This window comes from Erythrolamprus reginae, chromosome Z (genome assembly GCF_031021105.1).
Source record: "Erythrolamprus reginae isolate rEryReg1 chromosome Z, rEryReg1.hap1, whole genome shotgun sequence".
Lineage (NCBI taxonomy): Eukaryota > Metazoa > Chordata > Lepidosauria > Squamata > Dipsadidae > Erythrolamprus > Erythrolamprus reginae.
This window is the reverse complement of record NC_091963.1, coordinates 108,203,972-108,221,662: the sequence shown is the minus strand read 5'-3', so window position 1 is coordinate 108,221,662 and position 17,691 is coordinate 108,203,972. Positions and strand designations below refer to the sequence as shown.

The 17,691-nt window shown below is 38.9% G+C and overlaps 1 protein-coding gene across 2 annotated transcripts in view; it reads right to left on the bottom strand.

The window, feature by feature from the left end:
- Window positions 1–17,691, bottom strand: part of HAP1 (huntingtin associated protein 1) — a 105,385-nt gene that overhangs the window by 34,927 nt on the left and 52,767 nt on the right. The window contains exons 1-6 of one of the 2 annotated variants that reach the window (XM_070729897.1): window positions 15,944–16,212; window positions 6,049–6,125; window positions 5,599–5,715; window positions 4,122–4,222; window positions 1,519–1,627; window positions 190–268 (exon numbers count right to left, since the gene is read on the bottom strand). In XM_070729897.1, coding sequence (XP_070585998.1) covers window positions 190–268; window positions 1,519–1,627; window positions 4,122–4,222; window positions 5,599–5,715; window positions 6,049–6,125; window positions 15,944–16,082 — 622 coding nt within the window. In that variant the 5' untranslated portion in view covers window positions 16,083–16,212. Of the gene's footprint in view, window positions 1–189; window positions 269–1,518; window positions 1,628–4,121; window positions 4,223–5,598; window positions 5,716–6,048; window positions 6,126–15,943; window positions 16,213–17,691 lie in introns of those variants that run through there. The other variant, XM_070729898.1, reaches the window with a different exon arrangement.

Sequence of the window (17,691 nt, the reverse complement as noted above, 5' to 3'; positions counted from 1 at the left end):
ATTTGAAAGATAAATGAAATGATTATTTTACTTCAAAGCACGTCACAGGAGATCGGTAGATTATAAAGTCAATTTTAATTCAATCCATTTTCATTTATCTTTTATACCCCAAAATGAAGAACTTTAAAACTTTTAAGAGATTGCGCCTATTTCCCCCCACATCGTTTCTCTTTCCAGATAAAAACTTACAAAATTGTTCTACACAATCAAGCATGAGTTTCTGTTCCTGCTCCTCATATTCATATGTTTCTGTAGCAATGTTTGTAGCCTAAGATGGAAAAGACAAGAGATTTACCGTTTGAGACTCTTGGTACAATATTTGGAGAAAATAAAAACCCCATCTAATTCCTTTATTACAGCCATAAAGCCAAAAAACAGTGTTGTAAAATATAGAACATAAGTATAAATATGCATATATGTCAAATAGCAGTGTTAAATATAAGATCTATGACAAGGAACAAGAACGAAATATAAAAGTAGAGGGATAAAAATACAATAATGAATAAAACAACTTATATGTAAAGAAATGATAATGAGAATATTTAACTACAATAAATAGCACATATAGAGGTGAACACAAGACAATTTGGGATGAAAATACATGGCTTTTTATCAAATAAGAGGAGCAACAAATAGAAAATCTGTTTTTTGCCTAGTAATATCTTCAGGGTAGGATAAATGAGACTTACCTTAGAGTCCCTGTAAAGGGGATTAAGGGACCATATGGCTCAAAGACTCTATTGACCCATCCCCATATGGCCATATGGCTGGTTTACTAGGATATTCTTAAAGTTCCAATGGAAAAGAACTGATGGAGTTACTAGCTGACTGAGAATACATCTGCCAGCAACCAAAGAAGCTTAGAGAGCATCTCATATCCTTACAGTGTTTGAAGAGTATTGGTGGCATCTAATCGAAGATAAAAACCCTGCAAAATTGGACATTGTAATAAATAGGAGGCTGGAGCAAATTCTTTCTGAAGAATCCCCCAAATTGTAGAACAAGATTGATTGATTGATTGATTGATTCATTGATTCATTCATTTATTTATTTATTGGATTTGTATGCCGCCCCTCTCCGCAGACTCGGGGCGGCATACAAATCCAATAAATAAATACTTAGCTTTGATTTGATTGAGGTCTTGCTTGCCAGATTTGAGGGAAATATGAAGACTTGTGGCACTGTACATGCAATTAGAATGTGCAAGATTGAACTTTCCAGAAATTTGCATCTAGTGAGAGAATTCTAGTGATGTAGAAACTTGCACCCTTTGGTTTAATAAAAGTATTTGTGGATTCCAAACTATCAAAATCTTTGAAATTCAGTTTTATGCTGCTGTTGGGATCCAGCCATTTGAAACCAAATATAATTTATTATAAAATGCACACAAGTCATCTTTTTTAGTGTATGGGGAAAAGCTATTTAAAAACAAACAATAGAAAGAAAACAGTTCCTCTTACAGTACACTGCTGGGTGTGGCGACCATACATACATACACAATAGGCAGCTAAGTCTTACTTCAGCACGCAGTTTCTGGTTCTCCTCTTCCAACCCTTTAAGTTTCTGCTGAAGAAGATCATATTGCAATCCCTGCTGCAAAGACAGGGAAGAATCATTCCTTCGTAACCTATTGGGAGAAAAAGCGGGACATTGAGCAGAGGAGAAAGAAGATGGAGCCGTTGACACAATTAAGCTTTGCACAGAGAAAGTTGAAGGTTTAGTTACTTAAACTGGGCTAGACAACCACCTTCTCAAAAGGTTAGAGACCCATTGCCCATCAGGGACTGGTTCATACAGATCTGTATTAAAGGTGGTTATTAAATAAACCAATATATCTTGATTCTAGAAAGAGTGCAGAGACCCTAAAAAGAGTGCAGTGAAGAGCAACAAAGGTGATTAGAAGACTGGAGCTAAAACATATTGTTTTAAGTATTGGATTTGTACTGTTTCTTGTTGTGAGCCACTCCGAGTCCTCGGAGAGGGGCGGCATACAAATCAGAAGGAGAAGGAGAAGGAGAAGGAGAAGGAGAAGGAGAAGGAGAAGGAGAAGAAGAAGAAGAAGAAGAAGAAGAAGAAGAAGAAGAAGAAGAAGAAGAAGAAGAAGAAGAAGAACGGTTGCATTCTTCTTCTGGTTGCAAGAACTGGATATGTTTGGCGGGCCCCAGGGGAAGAGCCTTCTCAGTGGAATTCAATTTTACAATCATTTTTTCTGTGGTCATTAAGCAAATCATGTGGTCATTAACCCACTGACTTTGCTTGTCACAAACCGAATGTGAACCTCAGAAAAAGTGAACGTGTGACAATAAGTCACTGCAACTATCGAACAAAACCAACTGCCAAGTGCCTAAATTGCAAGACGGCCAACAGTGCTAATTTTGACATGTCGTATTTTTTTCTGAGGCTGTTGTAACTTCAAACCATCATTAAATGGACATAAGTGAGGGATTGCCTATAATCAAAAATACAGCTGAGTGAGAAATTGACATTGTTGACAATTTCTGTCTCAGATGCCAGCTGCTTAATCCATTGCAACAGCTTGCTTAATCCCCAGACAGGATAAGAGAAAAGGGGGGTTGGGATGGAGGTGAGAAGAAATGCTTGGACAACACTTTTCCTCCAGCTGAAATTCCTGTGCAAAATGAATACTGTATTTACATTCTGACACGAACACTGCAATTGTGCAATGTATAATTTCAAGTTACAGTTAATTGTTGTTATCCAGGGGTGGGCTACTGCCCAGACAGGGGGGAACCAGCGTGGTAGTAAAAATGGAGCTCCATCCCAGAGCACCCAGTTTGCACTGAAAGATGTTGAAAGAAAATGCATAATCCACGCCCACAGTGTGGTAGTAAAAATTTTGGTAGCCCTTTACTGTTATGATCCATAGAACCCAATCGGGTGTGTGTGTGTGTGTGTGTGTGTATGGGGATGCGAAGTACTGTATTTGATAGAATAACTACCTTCATTTGCAGCCAGCTAGCGGAAAATGATTGTTGAAGTCAACACACTTCTGAAGGGAACACGTGGATGAAAGCTGCCTTGTGCATTGTGAAAACGCACAAAGCATTCCAGTAATACAGGTTTCCTTTCAAAGCATTCCAATCATACAGCAGACATGTCCGAAACTGTGAGCAATTAAGTTGCTACTTTCGTTCTGCTGTTATTTACATTTAGAAGTATTTAATTCTTAATTGTAGTTTTGCTTTTACAATGCTACAATTGCTTTTGTAGCATTGCTTTTACTTATTTTACATTTTACAGTTAGCTTATTCTGTTTTGTAGTACGTTATATATTATGAACTATGGTTACAACAATAAACTTAATATTAAGAAATATTTGTATTCCTTTGTGCTTGATGTGGCACTCTCTTGTTGGCTACTACATACATGAAAAAAAAAATCACTCCATTTCGATTATCACATTTAATCCAAATCTGATTGTTGTGGTATTTGTTTGTTTGTTTGTTTGGTTTGATTTGTATGCCGCCCCTCTCCGAAGACTCGGGGCGGCTTAGAACAATAAAGACAATGTAACAAATCTAATATTAAAAATAATCTAAAAAACCCCAATTTAAGAGACCAATCATACAAACAAGCATACCATGTATAAATTCTATAAGCCTAGAGGGAAGGGAAAAATTTCAATTCCCCCATGCCTGACAACAGAGGTGGGTTTTAAGAAGCTTGCGAAAGGCAAGGAGGGTGAGGGCAAGTCTGATATCTGGGGGGAGCTGGTTCCAGAGGGTCGGGGCCGCCACAGAGAATGTTCTTCTCCTGGGTCCCGCCAAATGACATTGTTTAGTCGCCGGGACCCGGAGAAGGCCAACTCTGTGGCACCTAACCGGTCGCTGGGATTCGTGCGGCAGAAGGCGGTCCCGGAGATATTCTGGTCCGATGCCGTGAAGGGCTTTATAGGTCATAACCAACACTTTGAATTGTGACCAGAAATTGATCGGAAACCAATGCAGACTGCGGAGTGTTGGTGTAACATGGGTATCCTAAATGAACTGGAGAATTACTTTATGCCCCACCCAGTTCCTGCCATCATTTCCCACTGATGTTTCTCTACAAGGGATATATTGGAGAGAAGGAGCACCCTACACCATTGCCTAAATACTCACGGGGTAGAAATGGTGGAAGTTGACTCACTCTCTTCAGTGCTGTTGGTAAACATGCGGAGAAGGTCATCCCGCATCGTTATTTCATGTCTCAACTGAGCTATCTGGGTTTTAAACATAAAAAGTTCAGATAAATATTTTTTTATTTGCTCAACTGCAGGAAAGTATACAATTGGGGGCAGAATTTCTGTTGCTAAGTAAAATAGTTGTTAAGTAAACTGTCACCAGTTTTACAATCCTTTCTACCAAGGTTAAGCAAATCACTGCAATTAAACGAATTCATATGCAATTGTTAAATGAATGCACTATGGACTTTGCTTGTTGGGAAGATTGCAAAGAATTACCCATGACCACAAGATGTTGCTGTTGTAAATACAGGCCGGTTGCCAAGCGTCCAGATTTTGATGGCGTGACCATGGGGATGCTGCAATGGTCTAAGTGCCAGGATTGGTCATAACTCACTTTTTTCCTGTGCTGTTGAAACTTTGAATGGTCAGTAAATGAATGGCTGAAAATTAAGGGTTACCTGTATTCTGGCACACTCAGGAATGCATGGCATACATTTACTTGTTAAATCTGTATGCCACCTTTTGTTCAGGAACACAAACTCTTATAGCTCTGCCCTCCTCTTTCCATTTTCCCCACACTACCACCTCTGCAAGTTTAATTGGACTGAGAGAAGCTTCCATGGATGAGGATGGATTGCTTCTCCCCAGTGCCAGTCTAACACCCTATAACCCTGCCTTCCCATAAATGGAGTGCCACAAATGTACTGGAACTCGCAATTTCAAGAATTTCTAGCCAGTACATTGGGTGAGCAGCAGCTTGGAAATGGCTAGTTTTGAACATTGGACTAGGGTCTTGGAAGACCCAAATTCAAACCCTCATTGACTGTGAACCATGTTTCTTTAACCAATTGCTTTCCCACCTTAAACTATATACAAACTACTGTAAAGATAATTGAAGATAGGGAAAAATAGAGCAGTCAATAGGCTGTCCATATTCTAGGACAGTGATGGCGAACCTTTTTTTCCTCGGGTGCTGAAAGAGCATGGGTGCGTGCTATCGTATATGCATCCCATCCCCCAGGAGACTCTCTGGAAGCCAGATATGCCCTCCCAGATCCTCTGTGTGAGCCAAAAATCAGCTGGCTGGCACACACATGCACGTTGGAGCTGAGCTAGGGCAACTGCTCCCGTGCTGGAAGATATGGCTCCACATGCCACCTGTGGCACCTATGCCATAGGTTCGCCATCACTGTTCTAGGAGAAACAATGAAATGAGATATAAACAAGAAGACAGGGAGCTATAAAACCTTAAACTAGCATTCAGCTACTATGGATATCTTCTGAGTCAGCATCAAATAATTCCAATTTGACTCTCCAAATGTCTTTTTAAAAAACAAACTCAAAACCTACCATTCCCCAATATTTATTTGTTTCTCCCCTTTTTAACATGCAGAATAGACTTTTTTCCTTACCTCTTCTTTTGCTAGTTCTAGCTGCTCATCCAATAACTCGTTGCGTTCAGATAAACTCCGATTTTGTTTGAGCAGTGCTTGCCCAATGCGGGCTGCTAACTCCAAATCATTTTCCTTCTGTGAAAAAGGGAAGACAGGAGAGCAGAATTTCACTCGATAGGCTTTCATTTCATCACACATGCTATTTGGTTGCTACCATCATCACCTTCTCAACAACTTTAGATCTTTCGATGCTCGCTGCTCCTAAACCAATTTATTCTCCTCTTTATGTCTCCACATCCACTCTAAACGAAAACCTTTCTTGTGGAATTTTTCCTACCCATGCCATAATTAACAGCCACAAAGATCAGCTGTTAGGAAAGACCAAGACCACTTTGAGCTTCCTACCACTCTACCAGGCTGCACAATGTTTTGACTTAAGATTCTGAAAGAACAATTGGTGAAGGGTACCTCTTCCAGCAAGGTGGTCACCGCATCTATGTCATGATATGTCTTGGTGATCTTCTCAACCCGCTCGGAACATATCACTATGGAGAAAACAAAAAGCAAGAGAATTGAACTTAGAACATGTGAGAAGCACAGGCACTTTGGGATGTAGATTGAGAGCCAGCTATGCAAGTTTCACATCATGATTTGAGCATTTAGAAATGGATGCTATGGTGAGCATGGGAAGCCAGAAGAGCCCATTTATTGAGAAAGAACCAGTGAGCTTGCTCCGTAGACCTCTCTTGACCATCCATGATGCTACTGAAGTTATTTTTGCTTGATAAAAGTTCACTAGACTACAGCCACACACAATTTTTATTTCCTAAGTAAATTTAAATTAGATTTTAAAATATATTGGACAGTAGTACTCAATACTCAATGAGTCGGGGTGGCGCAGCAGGTAGAGTGCTGTACTGCAGGCCACTGAAGCTGACTTGTAGATCTGAAGGTCAGCGGTTCAAATCTCAGCACCGGCTCAAGGTTGACTCAGCCTTCCATCCTTCCGATGGAAGGATGGGTAAAATGAGGACCCGGATTGTGGGGGCAATAGCCTAGCTCTGTTAAAAAAGTGCTATTGCTAACATGTTGTAAGCCGCCCTGAGTCTAAGGAGAAGGGCGGCATAAAAATTGAATAAATAAATAAATAAATATCACAATATGCACCTTTCTATTTTAATTTTTTATTTAAAAAAAAAATCAGCTGGGGCAGGGAGCCTGGCAGAGATCCAAGGAGATGCCCACAGAACCCAATGTGCAAACTTCAATAATTTTTGAAAACGGTAATAAATATTCCATTGACGTGAAGATGTGGTGGAATGTAGTCTGGATTTCCAGGAAAGAGGGGCTGCATTCCAGAGAACCAAGCAAAATTTAGATAGTTTGACTGGGAGAAAGAGGAGCAAGCAAGTTCCTTCCTAGAATGTATATCTTTAAAAGTATATCTTTACTAATAACAAGTAGTTGCTTTAGTTTGGGAAGATTTCTGCCTATAAGTAAGAAGCAATAAAAGGAAATCACTTAATTACTTGGTTTTTGGTGCCTGACAGATGCAAATTGCAAATCGTACCTATAACAACATTTGAATCTATCTGCATTCTATATAGTAAATTAATCAAAGAAAGCAACAAAAAATAACTTCTTAGAATGGTAATTTCACATGTTAAATTCTAATAGTTTACCATGCTACATAAGTCCAGCCACTGTAATTAGTAAACCATAAGCTACGGCTTAGTGTGCTGTATCCTAAGATTTTTATTAATATTGTTTCTTCATTGCTTATTTGACCTCTATGACAATCATTAAGTGTTGTAACACATGATTCTTGACAAATGTATCTTTTTCTTTTATGTACGCTGAGAGTATAAGCACCAAGACAAATTCCTTGTGTGTGTCCAATCACACTTGACCAATGAAATTCTATTCTATTCTATTAACATAGCCAATTATGTTTCATTGGAAAAAATACAACGGATGCAATACTAAACTCAAAATGACCCACACCAAATATTCTTGAACCAGTTTTTGCAGATGAGAAATTCTGGAAGCCTTTTCCATAACTTGAAATACAGTGATCCCTCAATTATCGCGAGGGTTCCGTTCCAAGACCCCTCGCGATAATCGATTTTTCGCGATGTAGGGTTGCGGAAGTAAAAACACCATCTGCGCATGCGTGCCCTTTTTTCATGGCCGCGCATGCGCAGATGGTGAAGTTTGTGTGGCGGCGGGGAAGACCCAGGGAAGGTTGCTTCGGCCGCCCAGCAGCTGATCTGCTCCGCAGCGCAGCGAGGAGCCGAATCGGGGTTTCCCCTTTGCGTGGGTGGCGGGGAAACCCCGATCTTCGTCTGCTCGCTGCTGCTGCGGCCGCCCAGCAGCTGATCAGCTGCTGGGCGGCCGAAGGAACCTTCCCTGGGTCTTCCTCACTGATGCCCGCCCGCCGCCCGCCCACAAGAGGGGGAGAGATAGAGAAAGAGAGAGAAGGAAAGAAAGAGATGAGAGAGGGAGGAAGAGAGTGTGAGAGAGGAAGAAGCAAGATAGAGAAAGAGAGAGAGAAAGAAAGATGAGAAAGGAAGGAAGAGAGTGACGTCATCGGGTGGGAAAAATCGCGATATAGCGTTTCGCGAAGAACGAGATCGCGAAAATCGAGGGATCACTGTAGTCTGTTTGCATCTCTGCAGTGTCATCTACGTAGAACGTTAATTCAGTTCCATCATTAGTACCTGGCATTCGGTATTATATTTATATTATAAATACAATAAAATTGATATTTTATAGTATTTATTATACTATAAATTATTTTATTTCCAGTTAAAATGCATTACTTTAACAGCTTAGGAAAATAAGCCAAGGTATTTCTAGTTCTAAATGTTTTAAATGTTTACTGTGGGAATAACTGATGTATTAAATAAATTCCTGGCAAAGATAAATTTTGCTTTATCCTGCTGAACAAGCATATCTACCCAGACAAAAGACTCAAGCTGCAAAAGGAAGCCACATAAAGCTATGCCATGCCATCTTTGTCCCATTTGTCCTCCAAGGACAATTGTCAGACTCAATTAAATGCTCATAAATTATCTCCCTCTCCCAAGCAGAGCGATCAAAGCTCCTTAACTCAGGAGCAGATTTGACTCTGCAGGAGAAAGCAAGGTAGTTTAATCAGTTGCAGGCACAATTCAACTAATATTTCAGCATTATTAAAGGCAGAAGATACCCCCATAGGTGGTTTCTAAAATGCTGAAGGAGCCTTTTATTAAACATTTTCAAAATCAAGTCTCCAAAATCAAACCAATTTTTAATATTCAGTTGTTTCTCATGAAATAGACCCTTTGAAATATCTTATACAGAGAAATGTATGTACACGCAGGCACATTTTAGTCGCTTTTATTAGTTTTGCATATGAATTTTATTTAGAAGTTAGAAATATTAGGAAGCTTTTATGTATTTACACTAAGCCATAGTGACAATTTGATGTATGAATTCATCCCGAGAAAGCAATTTTTGGAGCTAAAATCTACAATTTGAAAACATGATTTGCAATTCCTGACTCCTTGTAAAATGGCTTATTACTATTGCACTCTCCATATTTCTTACAAATACTGGCAGAAGAAAGAGAAAACAAACTAAGAATTGTCAGAAGAAGCCATGAGTATTTTGCTCATCTGTCTCTGACCTGTGGTAAGCAAAACTTTAAAAATCAGACTTTTGGGGCCATGTCATTCACTATTAATGACATAAGTTGTCATCATTTCTCCAAACAGAAATCTCTCCCAAATAATAACAGAAGAAGTTATGGACTGAACATAATCAGTAATCTAATGAACTCCACTTTTCAATTTTAGCATTTTTTTGTGAATAATCAACAACGATGCCACTAGACTGAGCTTTAAAAATTAGTCTAATTCTACAACACATTAAAGCAAAATTTTCTAAGAGTCTCATATCAACCTTTCAAATGCTCAATTCTGACACTGAGATTTGGGAATAGGGGTGGAAAATGACCTAATACTTCAGTTTTCACATCGAATACCATACAAACCAAGAAATATCAGAGTCAAGGCTCATGGGATTTACCTATTTAGCAATAACCTAAATAAGGTCTCTCCTTCCCATGATCAAACCCTGGACTGGTTAATAGATTAGAAAGGATAGCTTATTACCTGTAGACATAAATCTGCTTCTTAAAGGTAAATAAGCCCATTATGGTACAGCACTGGATTACCTAAGACATGACCTACCAGAACTTAAATTCCCTCTCTTGTATAGTCTAAACTGCTAGACACATCCTGTGGAGACTCCTTCCTCATGAGAAGTGCATTGAGGATGGGCTGAGCGTCAATCCTTACTCACTGTATCTCCTGCATTCTGACCCACCCCTTCCTGGAGGGAGTTTCCTCCTTCGGTTCTGTAAGGCTGTTAAAACGATGGTAGAGAGGGGCAGCATACAAATCTAATAAACTGAATTGAATTGAATTCCAATGCACATTCAGCTCAATTGTAGCCATTCATCCTGGATGGCATTGCACCGATGTTCTCATTATTGTTTCCATTTTGCTATGCTGTTCGCTACCCAGGTGCTTACAGTAATTGATAGGAACAGTTTATTAATACGGCAAAATGAAAATGTTCCCTATTTGATTAGCAGTAAGTGGATTAATAGATCAATGATGACATTCAATCTTATTATACTGTTCCCGGAGGTGGATGTTATACAATACCAGAGCCAAGTCACAGTAAAGTGGTTATGATTCCCAATCCTAGGGAACATCCTGTCCTATCTGTCTGCTTGCTATTCTAACAAGTCAGCTAATCCTTCTTTCTGCTTGCATGTTGATTGGCACAATTTGGCTATACAGAGACACAATATTCCTCCAGCTTGTATGTGTATGGACCTCCCCCTCGCTCCATAGGGGATCTATATGGCATGTTAGCATCCAACTGAACCATAATTGGAAATAATTAGAGCATGAATATTTTCCAGCAAAGCATGGATAAAGAAAGCAGCTATGTAAGTTTTAAGAGGCTTTCTTTGCCTGGCTATTCCAGGCATAGCATCTGTCTAACATAGGAGCTCCCCTATTGTTCTCTTTGTCTCTTCCCCAGAAGTTCAGATGGAGGGAGGCAGTTCAATCTTTTCTAATTCAGACAAGGCCAAGAAGTTCAAGGTGGGGGCGTGGAATTGTTTAAATTAATGTTTCTGTCTCGAAGTCTTGCAAGTTAATAACTACTAGGGAATGTCTTTTTTATATCTAGCATTCAGTAAGAGATTAAGGATAAAGAAATAATATTGGCAGGAATTACACTAAATTCAGTGAAAATGCTACAGCAAGGGTCTATAGCAGTGTTTCCCAACCTTGGCAACTTGAATATATCTGGACTTCAACTCCCAGAATTCCCCAGCCAGCATTCGCTGGCTGGGGAATTCTGGGAGTTGAAGTCCAAATATCTTCAAGTTGCCAAGGTTGGGAAACACTGGTCAATAGAAGAAAGTCATAAATATGCTTTTAATTCCTTACTTTCCTTCTCCACCCTTATAGAAGGAGATAGGTTTGCATGCTGCAAATACATAATAATAATAATAATTAATAATTTATTAGATTTGTATGCCGCCCCTCTCCAAAGACTCGGGGCGGCTCACAACAAGCGATAAAACAATATTGTACAGGCACAATATGGTGTTTGTTTTGCATAACTTGAGATTAAGCTGTTTCAATAACAAAGAAATGATTTATTATAGCTTTCCTTTATCTGGCCAAAGTGTATGGGCCAACCTCCCAGAATCTATGTGAGCCAAAAAATTAGCTGGCCTGTACACACATGCACTTTGGAGCAGAGCTAGGGCAACAGCTCATATGCCAGCAGATAAGACTCCAAAGGCTTTCCTGAAGGCAGGGGAGGGTAAAAACACCTTCCCCCATCCCCTTGGAGGCTCTCTGGAGGCTAAAAACGCCCTCCCAGAGCTTCTGTGTGAGCCAAAAATTAGCTGGCCTGTACACACATGCACCCGTGTCATAGGTTCGCCATCATTGCTATATACCAACCTTCCCTAACCAAGTGTCCCTCCTGTGGGAGACTCTTAGAATTCAAGCCAGCATGATAAATTCCATCACATCCCAAGAGCACCAGGTTTGGGCAGGGTGCTTTAAATTATCCTTGGGATTCCTCCTATATGGCAATAAGAGGCATGATCTCACAAGGCTCTTTGAGAGTAGTAGTTATGTAAAAGACACCAAAATCTTTGACATTCTTTAAAATGCCTCTTATAGAAATGAAACACTATTTTATTAACTGTTCCATCAATACATGGGAGAAATGGATATTTAATCGAAACCTTAAGTTTGTAAAATGAAGTCACATCTCAGGGCAGAATTAGCATTTAGCATTCCTTCTCAAAACTTCACCAAAAAGACAATACCCAAAGGTTTCCATAGTCATTACCAAATTGTAATTCAGGTAGTCCTAAACTTACAACAGATCATTTAGTGGCCATTCAAAATTGCAAGAGCACTGGAAAAAAAGTGATATGACCATTTCTCACACTTACAACTGTTACAGCATCCCTGTGGTCATATAGTCAAAATTCAGACACTTGTCAATTGACTCATATTTATGATGGTTGCAATGTCTCGGAGTCATGTGATCACCTTTTGCAACCTTCTGACAAGTGAGGTCAATGGGGAAGCCAGGTTCACTTTATAACCATGTCAACTAACCTAATGACTGCAGTGATTCACTTAATAACTTTGGCAAGAAAGGTCATAAAATGGGACAAAACTCACTTAACTATCTGGCTTAGCAATAAAAAAAACCTGGGCTCAATTGTGATCATAAGTTGAGGACTACCTGTATTTTACTCAAACCTTGTAACATTCAATAGGATGTAATAGTACGTGGGAATGACTTTGGGAAGCACAAGAATCACAGATTAGACAGGGTCTTCGGAGAGGGGCGGCATACAAATCTAATAAATTATTATTATTATTATTATTATTATTATTATTATTATTATTATTATTATTCAAAGGTCAGACAAGAGGCAGCTGAGCCCACAAAAGGAACAAGCAGATATTATTATTATTATTATTATTATTATTATTATTATTATTATTATTAATTAGATTTGTATGCCGCCCCTCTCCGTAGACTCAGGGAGGCTCACAACAACAATAAAACAATTCATGACAAATCTAATAATTTAAAAACATTAAAACCTCATTAAAGCAGACATACACACAAACTTACCATACATAAATTGTATAGGCCCGGGGGAGATGTCTCAATCCCCCCCATGCCTGACGGCAGAGGTGGGTTTTAAGGAGTTTACGAAAGGCAAGGAGGGTGGGGGCAATTCTAATCTCCAGGGGGGGGGGGTGAGCTAGCAAACATCTCAGAGGTTTCTTAGTTTCTTGGACTATAAAGCTGGGGGGGGGGGCCCTGTAATTTTACATTTGCAAGATTTTGTTAATGTAACCTTACAATAAAGATGAGTTGGTACTTTTGTGTATGCTTCTTGACTGTATTGGAAAGCCCCAAGATGGTAGGGAAAACCAAAGCAAAGCATTTTTAGTTCACATTCACAGTGACCTGAGAGAAAAATGGCCTTGTATTTGATAACAGTAAAGCTACTGAATTTTTCTCAAATGAGTTTCTCACAGCAATTCATGACCAGTTCTTGGATACTTCAGAAGAATGAACTTTAAAAATTATTTATTCTTGGATTACATTCGCTGCAAATGAGATAAGGGCATCTGTCAGAAAGTAAATTGCCAATCAGTTTTTATAGCCAATTAATCAAAATTTTAGCCTTAAGCCACATCAGATTTCTCAGACACAAAAGTTTGGACTAAGGGGGTGGGGGGAATCTATAGAAGATGTTACTTATAGGATATTACTTGTTACTGATGGGATGTTACTTAAGGTTTGGTGGCCATTTCTAATTAGCCTTTCAAATGCCTTCTCCAGATTTGCTAATGTAAAATTCCCATCACCTTCACCATATGCCATGTTACCAAAAATTATCTATGGGTATTATAAATACATCATTAGGCACCCCCATGAAAAACAAAATATTAAGTCTATTGTATTTTTGCATTCTTCTGTACTTCAGAAATAGCTAAAACAGCTTCGCCCCCAAATGAAAGCAATCAGTTTTAAAGCCATTCCAGTATCCTATAATTAAATCGAGATAACAAAAGCCTTCAATTATAGCTGAGATAATAGTTAAACAAAATTAAGAGGGTTGTACAGATTTATGTCTTGATGATAAAAGGACATTGCAGTAACCTGTTTAACGAGAAAGAACCTTGAGTGAAGCAAGCAGGTGAACAGCTATGTTTAGGTCTGGTGAGCAGCTATGTTTTTAACAACCCATTTCTCTCTTTTACTCCAGATGTTATTATTGATAAGTAAACGGAAGAAAAAACTTGCTAGGAGATAGTATCATCTCTGGGTTTATTTGTCAGCAGGCAGTAACCTACCAGATTATTCACAGCAGAGTCAATGCAGCTCTGTTTCACATATGAATAGATGACCAGTTCAGGGGCTGCACAATAATTAAGAAGTCAACCTCCTTGCAGAATATTTCTAAAAATGGAAATGTTATATTGTATTTTCATAAAGGATCATAGAATATACAGTACTCTTCAGGAGCATGCTCAGCATTCATAGATAGAACCATGTAATATATTAATGAACCATTTCAATTGGAAGGTCATGAGAGCTTTCATTTGTATTGCCTGTATGTAAACATTCTAAGAGCAACTAATACCATGGCAAATAAGCAAATGTTTAACATGTGGATTCATTCCTATGAATTGAAAGCTTCATATTGCACAGCAAAAGCAACACACACATTGAATTAGAAAAACTGCCGCAGCCAATTTATATAATGCACATTTTTGATTCACTGCAGACATTGGGGTCACACATAAATCTCAACCTTTAAAATGATTGGAAGAAAATCCATTCAAATTTAAAGGAAAATGAAAAATGTGCTTCAACCTTGATTGCACGTAAGTTAAAGAGGGAATTATTGTAGAAGACTAGCCTTTGCACATTTTAATGATTTATGTGTTTCCAATTTCTCTGAAGCACATATAGGAAAAAAATGACATCAGATCCCCCCTTCCCTTTCTAAAAGCAAGGAATTTTTCCTAAGAGAATTCCTCCATTAATTGCCAATAAAGTTTAGGGTTTTGCATTTATTCAGCTCTTTCTCTAAAATCTCTGATCAGAACTTGCCCTATTACTCTGTGTAGTACTTGCTATCAGTAACATAAAATGATGTCCTTCTTACACACATACCTACCAACCTAATTTTTAACAACTTGGGCTACTTCCAATATCATTGTTTCCCATTTTATTTTGATAGGTAAAAAAACAAACAAAGCCTGAAGACTGGAGGTTTATAGAATTTGAATGCAACAGTCAAGAGATGGGAATCTGAGGTTGTTCCTTCCTTGCACCTGTCTAAATAGGACCCATAAGATTCTGATAAGGTAGTTTCAAAACAGATGGAAGAAAATAGTAATGAACAGCTCTTCTCAAAGTATTTTTTAAAACTGCAGTTCCCACTATTTCTAACCAATGTTATGCAGGTTTGATTTGAAACAACTGAATTGGGAGTTAGATTTTCCAATTAAACAGATTGAATTTTTTAACCATATCTATGGCAAACAGAAATAAAATATTATTGCCTTGAAAGTAAACTGATGGGGAAAATAGAAATCTGTAGATCTATACACACTGGACAATCATCAAAACTATTAGAGCAAGGCCACAGAGAAACAAGCTAGCAATCTAAAGGCAGGCAGGTAGGCAGACCTAAGTTTTGTTCTGCAACTGGGTTACCAGGAACAAACAGGATTTTGTTCTTCAAAGGTAGATTTTCTTTCTGCACCATTCTTAGCATTTCACCAACAGATCTGGTTGTCACTTCCAGGATTAGACACATGGTAGGCTGGGGATGATGGAAGGTATAATCTGATATAACTGGATAACTTTGCTGAAAAGAAACTCACTGGAACAGTTTTTCAGACTGCAGCAATTTTAGGATGTATGGACATCAATTCCCAGAATTCCCCAGCTAGAAAATTGTGGAAGCTGCCACCTTTGCATTTTAAACTTGCTTGATGGAAGTTCTGGGAGATTAATTCCATACACCTTAAAATTACTGAAATTAAAAAAATACCCATCCAGAGTCTAAATCCGAGTTTCAAGCATTGCACTTCCGTCAAAAGAAAAAACAGCTGAGAAAAACAAGATCTAAACAGGCAGCAGCTCTTCCCTCCACGGGAAAGGATTGAGAAGGCTGTAGATCCAGGCCCACAGAACCCCTCGCTCCGGGGAGGCCCTTCCTCCTCCTTACCCTCCTCCAATTCCTGGGGTAGGAGATCCTTGCCACCGTCCAGGATACTGCTCCCGTTGCCTTCCTCGCAAGCCGCAGGGCTGATCCAGAATTCCATTCCGGGCGAGGCTCGAAAAGCTTCTCCCTCGGTGGGCAACATTAACTTCGCAGGTACAAGGATCCAGTCCCTTGGATCGTTCACCTTGGAAAGCTAAGCAGACGCCTCTCAGCTGCGTCAGAGAGATGCTTGCCTTGCCCGGTTCAGAAATCCTCACGAGTTAATTTGCATTGCAGGCTACCAGCACTATATATACGTTTATAGAATCTGAGATCCACCTGTTTGGAAGAATCCATTTTCCGGGGTAAGACGGGGGGGGGGAGTTGCTAAATAACTTGATCCCGCAATAGTCAATTAAAAGAGAGGAATAATCCAAGATAGAAAGATCTTATAGGACAATCTAAGGCTAGCATTGGATAGTAGAGCTGAAATGGAAATAGCAAAGGTGTTGTGGGTGAGGAAGTAAAAGCTCAGCCTCTTCCTATTGTTATGTAGCACAATGGTCCATCTCAGCTCCGGCATTCTGCAGTATTTTTGAATAGGAGGGTGGGCTGGTGTGACTTCACCCATATCTTAGGCGCGCTCTTCTTTCTTAAGGTTAGCCCTGACGATTTAGCATTTCTTTACAAAACAACAACAGACTAGCATGGATCATTCGCAGAGTAGTTTGGGGAGAAATTGCTATTGCTATTGGGGAGTATGCTATTAAAAGCCAAATGTTAATTAACTTGCCTTTAACTACGAAAGAAACATTTAAAAATTTCCCTTGAGGGGTAAATGTGTTTGTTTTTTAAACCAAAACCAAGAAAATGGAACAACAATGTTTCTGCAATCCCATAACTTCTAGAAATTAAGACTTTTCAGGCCATATGAGAAATGTTTAAAGATGTTTAGCTGCAAATAAATGGGCTTTAACAACGGAATTAGATTGATGAAAAGAGAGCTTTTATTAACAAAAGAAAATGTTTGCCATTTACAAGACATGTCAGGTTTTGAGAAGGCTTTAAATAATTGGGAGAAGCTGGTTAGAATCTGCTGAAATCCATTTCTGATCCTGACATCTATCATCACACATCTTCCCATTTTTTCCTAATATCATGCAAAGCTACTGTCACGGTTGGTACTTCGTTAGAAGATTTTGTATACCTGGGTGTCTAAAGATAATCTTATAATCCTGGCTCTCTAAAGCAAGGGTCTCCAACCTTGGCAACTTTAAGACTCCCAGGCTTCAATTCAAGCTGATGAACTGTGGGAGTTGAAGTTCAGGCTCAGAATTAGTTTATTATTATTATTAATAATAATAATAATAATAATAATAATAATAATAATAATAATAATAATAGAGTTGGAAGGGACCTTGGAGGTCTTCTAGTCCAGACCCCTGTTTAGGCAGGAAATCCTACACTATTTCAGATGAATGGTTATCAAACATCTTAAAAACTTCCAGTCTTGGGGCATTCACAATTTCTGTCAGGAAATTTTTCCTTAGTTTTAAGTTACTTCTCTCCTTATTTAGTTTCCACCCATTGGTTCTTCTTCTACCCTCAGGTACTTTGGAGAATAGTTTGAATCCCTCCTCTTTGTGGCAATCCCTGAGATATTGGAACACTGTTATCATATCTTCCCTAGTTCTTCTTTTCATTAAGTTAGACATGCTCAGTTCCTGCAACCGTTCTTCGTATGTTTTAGCTTCCGGTCCACTAATGATTTT